General features: G+C 33.5%; 2 protein-coding genes across 2 annotated transcripts in view; one reads left to right on the forward strand and one right to left on the reverse strand.

Moving 5' to 3' along the window:
- The window catches only part of LOC125059763 (dynein beta chain, ciliary), a 56,556-nt gene extending 51,559 nt beyond the window's left edge, over positions 1-4,997 (forward strand). Inside the window, exons 58-64 of the mRNA XM_047664311.1 lie at positions 58-300; positions 791-973; positions 1,299-1,358; positions 2,221-2,334; positions 2,688-2,836; positions 4,184-4,331; positions 4,768-4,997. Coding sequence (XP_047520267.1) covers positions 58-300; positions 791-973; positions 1,299-1,358; positions 2,221-2,334; positions 2,688-2,836; positions 4,184-4,331; positions 4,768-4,929 — 1,059 coding nt within the window. The 3' untranslated portion in view covers positions 4,930-4,997. The remainder of the gene's footprint in view (positions 1-57; positions 301-790; positions 974-1,298; positions 1,359-2,220; positions 2,335-2,687; positions 2,837-4,183; positions 4,332-4,767) is intronic.
- Positions 4,998-6,439: 1,442 nt separating this feature from the next.
- LOC125059648 (cell wall protein IFF6-like) lies at positions 6,440-14,132 on the reverse strand. Its single transcript, XM_047664163.1, has 3 exons — positions 13,469-14,132; positions 8,054-8,222; positions 6,440-7,161 (listed from the first exon to the last, which is right to left on the reverse strand). Exons 1-3 carry the CDS (start codon positions 13,834-13,836, stop codon positions 6,994-6,996), a joined length of 705 nt encoding a protein of 234 aa, XP_047520119.1. The 5' UTR covers positions 13,837-14,132; the 3' UTR covers positions 6,440-6,993.
- Positions 14,133-15,284: the final 1,152 nt, after the last annotated feature.

The following is a 15,284-nucleotide window of genomic DNA, read 5'->3' on the forward strand; positions in this document are numbered from 1 at the left end:
ATTTCTGTCTAGCTTCTGCTAGCTAGTCTTCAAATTTGAAATAGAAGTTATTTATAGGTTGATGGTGAACTGCAATTAGCTCCAGGTTTTCCAGCTCCTCCCAACACCGACTACGCTGGTTACCACCAGTACATAGAAGATGCTATGCCAGCGGAATCGCCCTATCTATACGGCTTACATCCCAACGCTGAAATTGGCTTCTTAACGACTACATCTGAAAATCTATTTAGAACCATTTTTGAAATGCAGCCCAGGGATGCTCAAGCTTCAGGTGCTACTACAGTCACTCGGGAGGACAAGGTTCGTTACTTATGAGGTAATTGATGTTATAAATCATCTATAAATGATGATTACACGTTTGACAGCTGACAGTTTAAACACTGTCCGAAGTAGAAAAGAAAAATTAATTTGAGTAGGCATATAAAAAGGCAGGTAGACTGTAAAAAGAAAAAAAATTAAGTACGACATTACATCAGTGGCAAGTACTTCGTAAAATTAAACAAAAATATTCGCAAAATATGTTGTTAAGCACATAACTTTAAATTATTTGAAGAATCTGTAAAAATAAATGTACCTATATATAAGACAAATAATTAAGTGATAAAAAATATTAATCATTTTTAGATGAAGTTTTTAATATTAAATATATATTAGTATATTTTTTAATACGTTTTTATATTGTGTGTTTATATATTTGTTTTTTTTTAATCTACCCTCAAGTCTTACACTAGAGGGAAGTATAAAAAAAAAACAAATATATAAACTAATATCTTGGCAAAAATTTTTATAGGTGAAGCAGATGCTAGATGAGATAGTAGAGAAGTTGCCGGAAGAGTTCAATATGGTGGAGATAATGGGGAAGGTGGAAGAAAGGACTCCATACGTGATTGTAGCCTTCCAGGAGTGTGAGAGAATGAACCATTTGACCGGAGAAATGAAACGATCGTTGAGGGAACTGGATTTGGGGCTCAAGGTACATAAAAATAGTTTAAATTAATAAAAATAATACTTAACTCCTGAAATGTGGGAATATCTTAAAAACTACTGAACTGATTTTAATGAAACTTGTGCTGTTCCTAAGGTGGAATATCTCCATCTCATATGACTTTTCATTTCTGGACACACACATACATTTAAAATTTAGCATAGTTGCTCATCATGCTAAAATATAAATTCCTACAACATCACATACAGGTCAAACTGATAACGTTCTTTTTTGAAGTCGGTTAAGTTAGTCATATATACGTCAATATGAAGTGTCCCATAGACAAGTAACTATATTCTTTTTTTTTTTTCAGGGCGAACTTACAATTACTTCAGATATGGAAGAATTAGAAAATGCACTATTTTTAGATCAGGTATTTTTATACTTTCTCTATGTTTTTAATGATATTTTCTTTTTGATTTTCACGTTTAAACATCGTACATATTTACGTACATAAAACTTATTTACATTGAAATAATGTTATATTATTTTACTTGGGCCTAAAAACAATATTTCATATAGAAGCACTACAAACACAATTTTTTCTTGACTTTACCAAATGCGTAAAGTACAAAAAAAACTTTAAACATCACACAGCTATTTAATATTTTGTCCGATCGCGCTTGCAAATAAAAAATGTTAATAAATGTTTGTTTATAATGTTTTTCATACCCCTAAGTGATAAGGGTTGTCCACCCCTAACATTTAATTTTAATTTTTTGGACGAAATTTTTTTTTTATAACGTGCCATTAAAAAATACATTCAACCCTAAATTTTCACCCCTCTACGACTAACCCGTATTTTTTATTATAGTAGATAGTTTTTGTATTGAACTAAAAAATGTTTCCTAGAAATAATATAGGTACATGTTCCTAGAAATAATATAACTAGGCAAAACAGCGTTTGCCGGGTCAGCTAGTAGTCTATATAATAGTCACATAGTAATCTAATTTCTGCAGGAATTTCTTTATGCGGACCGGCGAGTTGTAAAATCGGCTTCCAGTCGAATTCTTTCCTAGGAGATACGAATCGAATCTTAAAAAAATAGATAACTCATTTTAAAGGCCGGTAACACCAGTAGGGTATCCATGGGCTGCTGCAGCTGCCTTTTATGGCTCCTCCATGAACTCGTTTGCCCCCTATCATATGAAACAAATTATACAGTGGGAGTGTGTGTACATTCTTGTGGTACACTATAAAATAAAAATAATATTTTAATTGAACCTGATATCAGGTACCAATAATCTGGGCCAGTCGAGCATATCCCTCACTCCTGGGTTTGTCTGCGTGGTTTGTGGACTTACTCCTTCGGCTTCGGGAATTGGAAACTTGGGCTACAGATTTCGTGGTGAGTACCAAGTCATATATATCTTTATTTCTAAACCAATTCGACTTAGGAAGAAAATAGCGTAACAATTCTTAAAAGCCCGGCAACGCATTCACGAGCCCTCTGGCATTGAGAATATCAGGTGAATGTATCAAGTCATATATATCTCTATTTTTGAACCAATTTGACTTCAAGACCTTCAAGAGCGCACCAATTCTAAAATGGCCAGCAACGCACTCGAGAGCCCTTTGGCATTTAGCGAGACAAAAGATCAGCAATTGAGAGTGTCAGATGAACCTCCTGACCGTTTTCCCCCTGTTCTATAAAATAAAAGACTGCCCGGCAACCCTCCGAATATAATGAATTTCTTCTAGCTACCCACATCGGTGTGGCTGGGTGGTTTCTTCAACCCACAAAGTCTTCTTACAGCAATAATGCAAAGCACTGCTCGTCGTTATGAACTCCCCTTGGACAAGATGTGTTTGCAGTGTGACGTCACTAAGAAGATGAAGGAGGATTTCACGTTAGTATTCAAAGATAATATCCTCTTTTAGTTCCCTTGCCAAAGTGCTTCTTAGGAGTTGTACAATCAAAATAATCGACGGTTAGAATACAAGCAAATAAATAATAGTTTAAAAAAACTAAAAAATCACGCTTTTAAAGCACATCAAAATGGTAATGAACAAAAAATACTGGTTTTATTGTGAAAAAGCGTGGGAGCAATAGACGAAAAATATGGCACAGAATATGGAATTATTTTTCACTTTTTAGTTTGATGTGCTTTTAAAGCGTGATTTTTTAGTTTTTTTAAACTATTATTAATTTTTTAGTTGAAATTTTTTTTTTTTTTTCGGATTTTTATTTCGGATTATTGGATTGTCATCGATCTTTGACAGGTGCGCAAAATTTGAATAAAATCTGTCAGTTTAAAGTGGGTCAAAATCGAGTCCGAAGGAGTCGGTTACATACATACATACATACAGGTGAAGCTAATATAAAGCGTGTAAAAAGCGGCACGGTCGTACCTTCCTTTTCTCCTGACCGACCAGTTAATTAGTTTTACTTTTTATATTATATTTTGATGTTTTGCGCAAGTAGGTACACATTATTAATAAAGTCCATTCTATCTGACGTTCCGACAAATACTTCGTTATATTGAACAATGCCACATACATCTTGGCCTAGGTATTCTTGGCCGGAGGCTGAAATTGGTACTACCGTCGTCATTTTACAATGTCACTGATTCTTGGTGCGTTTAATAAATAATTTTACTATCTACCAACATGTAATAAAAGTCAACAAAAATGTATTTATTATTATTCATGGCAACGGTATAACAGAACAACATTACGAACGGTTCTGATTGTTAGGTATATTAAAAGGTATTATATTAATAGTACAGTTATGAAAACCTGTCATATCAGTTGTCCCTAAGTTTTTAAGCCTAGAACTGTATTTTGTAGATACTAGTATAGATTTATTAAGACCAAATTATTCCCCTCATAATGGTTAAATTTTATTTACTGGCAATACTAATATCCATGACAGCGACTCTCTTACCGGCCAAGAAAAGTATGAGGCACTTTAAACTGGCTTTTAATAGATTTTGACATCGCAATTGTTACTCACATTATCCAAGAATTATACCACACTTTGACAGATGACAAGCAATAATGACATCTTGAAGATTGTTGCCAGTTAAACGCGCAATATGGCGAGGTTTTTTATTGTCTTTATTTTTATATGAATGACAATTCTATAACGCACTTTATACACTAAAATGGATTTAAAAAAATAATTCGTAACTATTGCATAGAGTAAGTAAGCAAGTACTTATTTTGATTTTATATTTTTTTAAATAAATTTTCAGTATAGCAGACTCGCGTTCCGCCCCCCGCGATGGCGCATACGTACACGGCCTATTAATGGAAGGTGCGCGTTGGGACACACAGGCCGGTATCATCATGGACTCACGTCTTAAAGATCTCTTTCCACCCATGCCTGTTATCAATGTTAGGGTAAGAATATAATGTACTGTTTATATGTGTAGGAGTGAACGCTATTTTAATGTAATTTTTAAACGTTTTTTTAATAACATTTTTTAATAATATCGTAAACATTGAGCACATCTGAGGTTCAATTAGTCACACCCTTATTTCAAAATTAAATATTATTTTGTCAGGATTCATACTTGGCGCTTATACTGTTTCTTATACAATATTTTCGATCACTAAAAGTCATATTGATATGATTTAAATGAAGTAGGTATAAACTCCAACTGACCGACAAAGATTCATCAAACTGGAAATAGCACCGCATTTCTGGGCGGTCGACTAAAAGTCAAAAAGTCGACAACGTGTGTCACAGAAAAAGACCACGTAATAGAAGAAATCTGGGGCCAAGACCTAAGGGTTGTCGCCACTGGTTTTAATTGGAATGATTCTATTCTTTCAGGCAATAACACAAGATAAGCAAGATCTTCGCAATATGTACGAATGCCCCGTATATAAGACGCGGACTCGGGGTCCCACATATGTATGGACATTCAACTTGAAAACTAAGGACAAGCCAGCCAAATGGACTTTGGCTGGAGTAGCTTTGCTTCTACAAATATAGACGTATCAGTCTTACCATCAGATGTGGTACTCTGCAACTTTTCATAGCGACAGAAATCTCCACTTATATAAACAACTAAGAACACTCTAACTTTCAAAACATTTAATATAAATTTGGTTAAAGTAATGTTCGATTAAAAATCAATAAATATAGATTTTTATTTATAAAAATGAATATCAGTCAAAACGTAAATGTAACAATAGAAAAATATATAGTACATACAAGATGACCTTTGGACCTTCGTACCAACATATATTTCTGTAAAACGTGGTCTTACCTTGGTACAAAATTTTTATCTACATTATTAAATACAATACAGTTACACTCAATCAATTTAAATCTTTATGATATATAATATTTTTTGTCTTTTTTGCGGTGTGTAAATAATAAATATATAAATATGATACAAAATTAAATTATTTATATTTTTTTAAATTATTATATTATATTATATTATTATAACTAAACTATAACGAGTATTATTTTAAACGAAATATCCTGTTTTTGTTATGTATAATAAAGTTTTCTTTCTTTCGTTATATGTTATAAAATGTTTATGTACATTATTTAATACAATACAATTATACACTCAATCAATTTAAAGCTTTCTAATAAATAATATTTTTGCGGTGTGAAAATATATAAATACGATACAAGAACAAATGACTTTACATAAGTTGTTTTGAAGCTAAAAACGTATTGAAAAATGAAAATATTTGTTTTTTTTTTTAATTATTATATATTATAACTAAACTATAACTAGTATTATTTAAATAAAATATCCTAATTTGTTATGAATAATAAAGTTTTCTTTCTTTTATATATGTTTCTCACCATTTAAACCTTCCCTGGGTTTCCACAAATATTTCAATCATATAGCTAAATCATATAACAATATCAAAATAGCTAAATCTCAATAAAACTCACTCTTGAGTTTTAGCGAGACACAAGATCAGCAATTCATTTTTATGCATATAGATATATAAATGAGTTGAAATACAAACCAAAAGGTATATTGATTTCTTTTTGTTTATCCCAATTTAGTAACAGCATTGTTCTGACTCCATGACGTCGCTTTTGTAAGTTAGTCTAGACTTATTGTTTCGTAAACAATTTGGACAAAAGAAAGTATAATTAGTATGACGCATTTGTTTTCGGTAGGTATTTTTATTATAAGCAAACGCTTATTTTTGCAATTTAAACATAAACACGAGCGAAATTTAAAAAAGAATATTTTTTAGTATCATTCTTGCTTTAGTTTAAGATTTTATTGTCTGTTATGAATTTTATGTATAACAAATATTTACTTTAAATATTATTTTAATTGATACCTAATTAGTTTATCGCTAGGTACCCCAATACCTTCTTAGAATAGCAAGATAGCTTACAACATACATGTTTATTAATTATTTTCTTTGCGGTTTACAAGAAACATACCGTAGTGTAACTATTAAACAAATTAATAATTATAACAACAATATTTTTAAATGAATTCAAAAAAACACTCCTATAAATAATAGATCTATGTATTTTGTATATAAAACCATATATTATGCTACAAATATATGAAATAGACATAGAAATTACAACAATAACTCCTATACATAAAATAGGTATAACAAACGCTATTCCAAAATATGCTGTTTCATAATTTTAATAATACATATATATGCACACGCAACATATATAATATGTTGCGCAAGATTATTGACAAGTCAGCTCATTAACATAAAATTGTACCTAAAACTTTTGTCTAAAAAAATAAACGAAGTTATATAAACAGTCTTTTTATTTATATGTATGTATAGTCTATTCATATACTGTTCATAGTCGTAAGCTAATAACTTGATATTCAACAAGATTAGTTAATTATGTGGGTCAACCAAAGGCCGGTTTATATTACACAATCGTAAAAACCCTATATGTATGGTATAACTTAAGCTGCCGAGACAACTACTTACGCCTGCAAGAATTTTTATGAAAAAAAAACTTATTTTTCCCTTTATAACAAAACTGAAGACTTCAAAGACACCTTAATATTATGCACATAGGACCTAAATACTTTTAATTAGACACTAGTACTGCAAGAAAATCGTCTCTATTTCTTTGGGAATTAGGTCTAGATTTGAAAGCGGCTGCGCTCGCGCCTTTACTCCTCCCGAGTAGGTCCGGGAAGGCAAAACCGGGGGTGCCGCGTTGTCTAATATCTAGAAGTCCGTCTCCGAAGTAGGGCTGTAATGAAAAGACGCTTATCAATAAAGGCTTCAAAACATAAGGAAGATACGTTTCTGTTTCATCAATTAGTTAAATAATGATTTCTCACTGAATATACGAGATTAATGTAGGCTTCCAAATACGAGTGTTTCGTAAACGGATGATTGTATGCATTTGCAAAAATTTTACGCAAATTATACTAACAGTCCAAATTTCATCAAAATCACTTCTATATATCATAGCTTGCGCAATTAATGGTGAACTTTGTAAAACGCATTTTTCTAAATCCTAATCTAATTGTGAGCCGTTCTGTTTTGACACTGTAAATAATCTATACGTATACTAATATTATAAAGAGGAAAGGTTTGATTTTTTGTTTGTTTGAAATGAATAGGCTCCGAAACTACTGACCGATTTCAAAAATTCTTTCACCGTTGGCAAGCTACACTATTCCCGAGTGACATAGGCTATGTTTCATTTTCTAAAAAAATAGGGATTCTAGCTAAAACTTGAATAATCTAACCCAAGGTGTAAAAAAATAAACAAAAAACTTCCTTCAATCGTGTGCGCTGCGAAAACTATTAATGATGTACATATTACAATTTTTTAGGACACATCACTATCTATAAAAATTATCGCGACAGCATGTCTCTATCTTTTATAGTTACGTCACAATAAGCGTCCTTTTATTATTATTTTTTATTAAAATAGTACCTATTAATTGATCCTTATCAAAATAATTACCAACGTTTCACATAAGCTACAATTTAATGGCATAACCAGCAAAAAAGCATGGTGGATTGGTGTTCTCCTGCCTTTTCTCTTGAATAGTTTACTACTATGTAATATAACAAAAATCTTAGCCAAAGCAACGCTTGGCCGAGTCTACTCGTATATTATAATCACGTACCTCAGACTGAAAACCATTGATGGAGTTAAAGCCAAAAGCGGATGAGGCGCTTTGGCTACCACTTCCAAAGCCACCCTGGGAAGAGGCAGATGATGCAGCACCTGATACTGAAGAGCCTGAACCGCTAAACGATGCAGCTTGGCTACTTGCTTGGCTTCCACCGAACCCACTGAAATGTGCCATTACTCTCTTAGGACGTGAACGTTGTTATAGAATCCCTCTCCCCCCTGGACCGCGGAAGCGTTTAGACGTGTGCATTCTATTTGTTTTATAACTTAAAAATCAAATTAAAAATAAATTCCGTGCGAATAAATTAAGGTGTGTACCAGGAGCGCATGAGTTGCGTTGCAGTAAGTGCATCTGTGCGAACGGGACAACACTTGTGAGACAGCTTAAGTTGTACGCTCCGTCTGCGCGCATCATCGATACGCAAGCTTTGTAAGTTGCCGTAATTCATAAGCGATAGCGGGTAGCGGAAATTTATAGGGGGCTGGTCCAAGTTTATTTTTTCGTGTACTCTGGTGTCATCTTTTGTCAGAAATATGCCTCTTAAGCGCACACCTCCCAGCACCCCCACTCCCGAAGACTTAAAGGAAGCTAGGTTGAACGCGCCGAAAGCTTCTTTTTCGGGCTCCGCGCCAGATTTATCTAATGAGGAGCGAAGCAATGTAACTATGAGGCGCAAGCAGGATGAGTCCTATATTAAAAAATTCATAACCGAAATTAAGGATATGCTTGCTAAAGCAAACTCTCAAAATGAAAGTAAATTCACCTCCTTGCAATCCTCCATGAGAGAAATCTTGACACAAAATACAGAAATAAAAGACTCCATTGCTTTTGTCTCTAAGCAGTACGAAGATATGAAAGCTAAATACGAGAAGTTGGAAAAACAGAGGAATGAAGATCGTCTGTATATTGATCAGCTTGAAAAGAAAATCGAGTCGCTGGAACGAACGTCTGCCTCAACTAAACTTGAACTAAGAAATATTCCTAAGATTACCGGTGAAAATAAGGATAGTTTATGTAAAATTGCTTCAAAAGCTGCAGATGTTATTGATTTTCCCATACAGAAACAGGATATTAAGGATATTTATCGTACAAAAAGTAAAACTGGACATGGAGCAATTATTGTGGAATTGGGCAGCGTTATATTGAAAGATGGTATTATTGAAAAGGCACGCAAATTTAACAAAATGAATTCTGCTAACAAATTGAACACGGCACACTTAAGTTTGGAAGGACCAGCAAAGCCATTTTTTATTTCAGAATGTCTATCACCCTGCGGAAAACGATTAAATTATCTGGCTCGTGCATTTGCTCAGGAAAATGGATATAAATTCTGCTGGACCTCATTTGGAAGAACCTACCTGAGACAAGATGAAGGTAAACGGCATATTAGAATTGATAGTGAGGGTGATTTAAATAAACTTCGTCTAAAACAATGACTTTTTGAGGCCCCCAGGAAACTCCGCCGGCCTACGATAACTTTCCTGTTTGTGAAAATCCGGCACTTAATTATTGTTTTTATAGATATTATTTTATTTTTTTATATATTATATTATTGTTTTACTTTATATACATACTTATACTCTGTTCATTGTATTGTATTTTACATAACTAAAAAATTATACATTCTTAGTCTAGTGATCATGTTGAAATCGAGATCTTATCTTTGTAAAAATGTCAGCATTTCTCAGACACGAGTAGCTGCGACAAAAAGCTTAATATTTTACAAATGGCTAGATTTATTGATAATATAAATAATGATATTGATAATATAACAGTGGCAACTGCCTACAGTTGTGATATAAATAATTGTAATGATTTAGTAAAAAAATCAGGAAACTCCCTAAAAATTATAACACAAAATATCCGTAGCGTTTACAAAAATATTGATGCATTCTTGGCCCATATAGCTCGTCTGTACTTTGATCCAGATATAATAATTTTAACTGAATGCTGGTTAAACGATAATAAACCCATACCCAGTCTCAAGGATTATAACTCTTATTTCACAAAAAAATGCTTAAATCAAAATGACGGTATTATAATTTATGCTAAACAAAATATAAATTGCGAAATTGAAGAACCTAATCCTAAAGATGCTAACTTTCTGCTAGCTAAAATAGTACCAGATATTGTACTTTTAGCTATTTATAGATCACCATCCTTTTACTACACTGAGCGCTTTTTGAATGCTTTGAATGATATTGTTAAATCTATAAAATCTAAGAATATATTTTTAATAGGTGATATAAATATCGATATAAAACCTGGAAACGGTGACAGAAACAGTAACTCTTACTTAAATTTAACCAGCGAATTGGGTTTTCTGCCAGGCCACACATATCCAACACGATTAAGCAATTGTCTCGATCATGTAATGGTTAAAACTGTTTTACAAACTAGTGTTATAGTTATAAATTCCACCGTAACTGATCACGACTCTATTCTAATAAATCTATCCCTTAACAGTAAACGGACTAATACTCAGTGCCCTTCCATTGTTGAAAGAGTAAATTTTAGTGAAGCTATAAAATATGTTGAATTGGCTGATTTTACTTTTATGACTAACAAGCAAGACGCCGAGTCTGCTGCGACTCGATTTGTTGAAATTCTGTCATCTGCTATTAAAGCTAACACTGAAAAAGTCCGTGTACCCAGGCGCAAAAAATCTCTTAAGCCCTGGATGACTCCGGGCCTACTTCGCTGTATCCGTCACCGGGATAAACTGCATCTTAATTTAAAAAGGGACCCCCAAAATGAAATTCTTAAAATAACCTATAAAAGGTACAGGAATTTTTGTTGCTCATTACTTAGAAAATTGAAGCGCGAACACGATAAATTCTTATTAAAAAGTGCAAAATCAAATAAAGAAACCTGGGCTGCAATAAAATATGTCACCGATAGTTCAAGTAAAAAATCTTCTGCCGATGAGTTAATTAGGAATTGTAACGCATTGGATGCGGTTGAGGACATAAATAGTTATTTTTCTAATGTTGGTAGAGAGCTAGCTGAAAAACTTACAGGGTGTAAGTATAACTACATATGTACAAGATCTAATTGCTTGACTAACTCCTTCGTACTAATGCCACCAGATGAGGTTGAGGTGGAATCTCTCATCTTAAGCTTAAAAAATGATTGTGCCACTGGTTGGGACTCTATACCAGCTCGATTTCTAAAAATGGTAAGACATGTCATTGTATCGCCGCTTACTATCTTGTTTCAGACATGTTTTAGGGAAGGCTGCTTTCCAAAAGTCTTTAAAAGGTCTCTCATTACTCCTGTTCACAAGGGTGGGGCACGGGATTGTGTTGCAAACTACAGACCGATTTCTGTGCTTACAGCACTATCAAAAATCCTAGAAAAGATGCTTAACGTGAGGTTAATACAGTTTTTAAATCGGTACAATATTCTGTCCAGCTCACAATTTGGTTTCAGAATGGGTATGTCAACAGAAGACGCTGTGGGTAGCTTGATTGAGTTTGTCACAGAAAAACTTGACAGGAAACAAAAGTGCCTTGGTGTCTTCCTCGATCTTGCCAAGGCATTTGATACCGTCTCAATACCTATACTTGTGGACAAAGTGGAGCGAATTGGAATAAGAGACTCAGCCCTGCTTATTTTTAAAGATTTCCTTAGTGGTCGGGTGCAAAGGGTTAAGATTAATAATTATATTAGTTCCGACGCAAATGTAACTTTTGGAGTTCCGCAAGGCAGTATTCTTGGTCCAAGTCTTTTTCTTATTTACATAAACGACCTATGTAATATGTCCCTAACTAGTTGCAGGTTGTTTACCTATGCCGATGATACGGCTATAGTTTTTTATGGGGACACCTGGACCGAGATACAAAATATTGCCGAAAGCGGACTGCAGAAGGTGGCTAGATGGCTCAGGGAAAATTTACTTACTTTAAATATTTCTAAAACTTCGTATATTCAGTTCCAAACTATTAATTCCCATATGACTGATATTAATCTTAAAATACACATATGTGTCTCTGAGCGCAATTGTACTTGCATTAATATAACAAAATCCAATACCATTAAATACCTCGGTATCGAATTAGATAATAAATTGAGTTGGCTTCCTCACATTGAGATTATAACGGCACGCACGCGAAAACTAATCTGGACATTCAAAAAATTACGTTATGCCGCGGAATTTGAACTACTCCGCACTGTTTACTTTGCCTTAGTAAAATCGGTTATTGGATACTGCGTGAGCGTGTGGGGTGGAGCGTGCAAGCTCACATCTAATTCAGCTTGAAAGAGCCCATAGATCTTTACTAAAAGTAATGACTTTCAAACCCTACAGATTTTCAACCACACTTTTATATAAACAGTGTGAGCTCCTCAGTGTTAGACAGTTATTCGTCTTTAATATAATAGCCAAACAACATGTCCATACCCCTTATAACCCAGAGGTTTGCAGTAACAAACGCTGTATACCAAATGTACTCCCCACAGCAAAATTCCGTACTACCTTCGCAAGGCGACAACGTGCATATCTCTCAGTCTTTCTATATAATAAAATAAACAAAAAATTAAATTTCTACCCTCTTTCACTACATGACTGCAAATCAATTGTTAAGACTTGGCTTTTGTCCTTAAATTATGAGGAAACAGAAGATCTATTTAACTAACATGCTACAATAATATTTTAGTTATTTTGATTCATTAATTATGTGTATAATTTATATATTTATACTAGTGTTACATATACCCATATGTAAAATGTATAATTATGTATATTTATGTATTATGTATATTTATGTATTTTAGTATTTTATGTGTATGTACCTATTTTATTACCTATTATATTCATTGTAATTTATACTGAAACATTTTTTTTAATATATGTTATTTTTGTTTAAGTATATTATGTGTAAGAAGATAATTAGATGTAATATCTGGAATTTACAAATGTCTATAAAAAGTATTGTCTTGTAAAATTTTGAATAAGCTCTCTTGACACTTGTTACGAATTATATTGGGAGAAGCCACTGACTCCTGAGATACAGGCACTAAAGCCTAGTTTAGGTGTCAGAGTCTTCATAGGATTTCTGTAATTACAAATATGTCAATAAAGATTATTATTATTATTATTATTATTATATTATTATAGAAAATCCTTTTAATAAGGGGCATCGAAAATATCGTAACTTGAAACGACACGCTTTATTTTTTTAAAGTGAAATTAAAGTTAATATCATGATGACGAATCAACGAATTTTAATACTCCTCAAGTAAAAATAAATACAATAAATATATTTGTCCAAATTTGTTTCGCTACATGCTATATACTGGAGTATATAGTGTGGACACGAATGATACGGCTTATGACCAAACAATCTATAGTTACGGTTAAACGGCTTATGATACATTACAAGTATAACACAAATAATGAATTACCTTCCAAATCCATTAAACGACGAAGCTTGGCTCGCCGAATGAGATGCACTAAAGCCCTCATTGAATCCAAATGAGAACGATTGTGACGCTGAGTGGCTCAAACCACCCCCACTGGCACTACTGCTCACACTAGCCGTTAACCCTCCATTACCTGACGGCTTCACATTAAAACCACCACCAAATCTGGGTTTCGTATTCGCCCTATTACCCAGCGTACTAGGATCATTCTCCAGATGCTCCAGAATTGGTAAAACAGGTGGTGTTATAATTGGTTCTAGTTTTCTCTCGCGCCGTTCATCCGGGAACACGAAATACGGGGCGGCTGAGGTCGCCGCGATAAGGCACAAACACGCGTAGATGAGCTTCATGATTATTCAGATAACTAGGTCCGATCGGTGATGTTTGTTGTATTAATAGGGTCGTGCGAGGTCAGAAACGATGTTGGCATGCGGCACGTGCCGCAGCCTTCAGAAAACCCACTGCGCTGCGCCTGCGTCGATCCTGACTTATCCCCACTTCGTATGTCTCACCGGTGCTTGAATGTATCCTTTTGGAGTTAACGGCGTATTGTTTGAACCGGAAAATGATGAGGTTGGGAAATCCAAATGTCCCAGTTTCAATGTTATGCAATTATGTTTGGGTTTTAAATTGGAAATTATAAGAGTATAGATAGGTTTCGAAAACGAAGACTTTATAGTGTGTCCTTCACGTTTATGTCGCATGAAGTTATTAACATATCGGATCCAGTTCGTAATAGAACATTTAGCAGTGACGTGTCGTATCCACTCGATTCGCCTTGTTTGAAATAAAATAGAGCCAGTTTTAATATGCATAACTAAAAAGGTTTTGGAAACTTGTTTCTCTAAATAAAACTTGAGAATATATTTATAAAACAATATTATACTTTTGGTAAGTTCCTAATTTAAATTGTGAAATTGATATAAATATAAAACTATGACGTTTAGATTCACATATACATACGAGTATATGATAAGTGTTACAGTTTAATTTATTAACATACTATAAGCTCCATTATGAGAGTGTTTAGTTATGTTTATTTAATGATTTATTTTTTATTTATTTTAATAGTAATCCCCCTCACAACCTTATGTTGCATCCAATTATTTGATCATTTTTTATTTCATAGATAAGTAGGTGATCAGCCTTGTGTGCCTGACACACGCCGTCAATTTTTTGGGGTTTATGGCATGCCGGTTTCCTTACGATGTTCCTCGTTACTGTTTGAGCGAGTGTTAGATGCGAACATAGAAAGAAAAAGCGCAGCCGCGGTTCGAACCTACGACCTCAGGGATGAGAGTCTCACGCTGAAGCCACTAGGCCAATACTGCTTTATTAGTCAAAGTAAAGAATAATAGTATGTAAGCCTTGAAATACAATCTGGACTAGAGTATTCAGTCTAATTAACCTTAAAATTGCTTTTGTTTTCCTAAACCCGATTAGGTATTGTAAATAGCAATTATTACTACAGCTCAATGTCCGCAAATTAATTTGATCTTGAGATATACATTTCTTCTTGCTTTATAAATTATCTCTCGTAATGACCAAATGCCATGGTTTTGTCATTGATTCTTCATTAATAGTTTCCATTAATTGAATCTGTTAAAGACAGAGTTATATTAATGCATTATAATTTATTGAAGAAATCGATTGAATCAGTTAAGTTTCTTTTAGTGATAATATGAGTAAATTTTTATAATAATTTTTATTTTTATTTTTACAAACATCGTTAACTTTTAAAGGGGGCTTGCAGTACTTTTTAGTGCATATATTACTCTTCATTCTTTTAACTGCGCCC

The sequence above is a fragment of the Pieris napi genome, chromosome 20 (genome assembly GCF_905475465.1).
Source record: "Pieris napi chromosome 20, ilPieNapi1.2, whole genome shotgun sequence".
Taxonomy (NCBI): Eukaryota; Metazoa; Arthropoda; class Insecta; order Lepidoptera; family Pieridae; genus Pieris; species Pieris napi.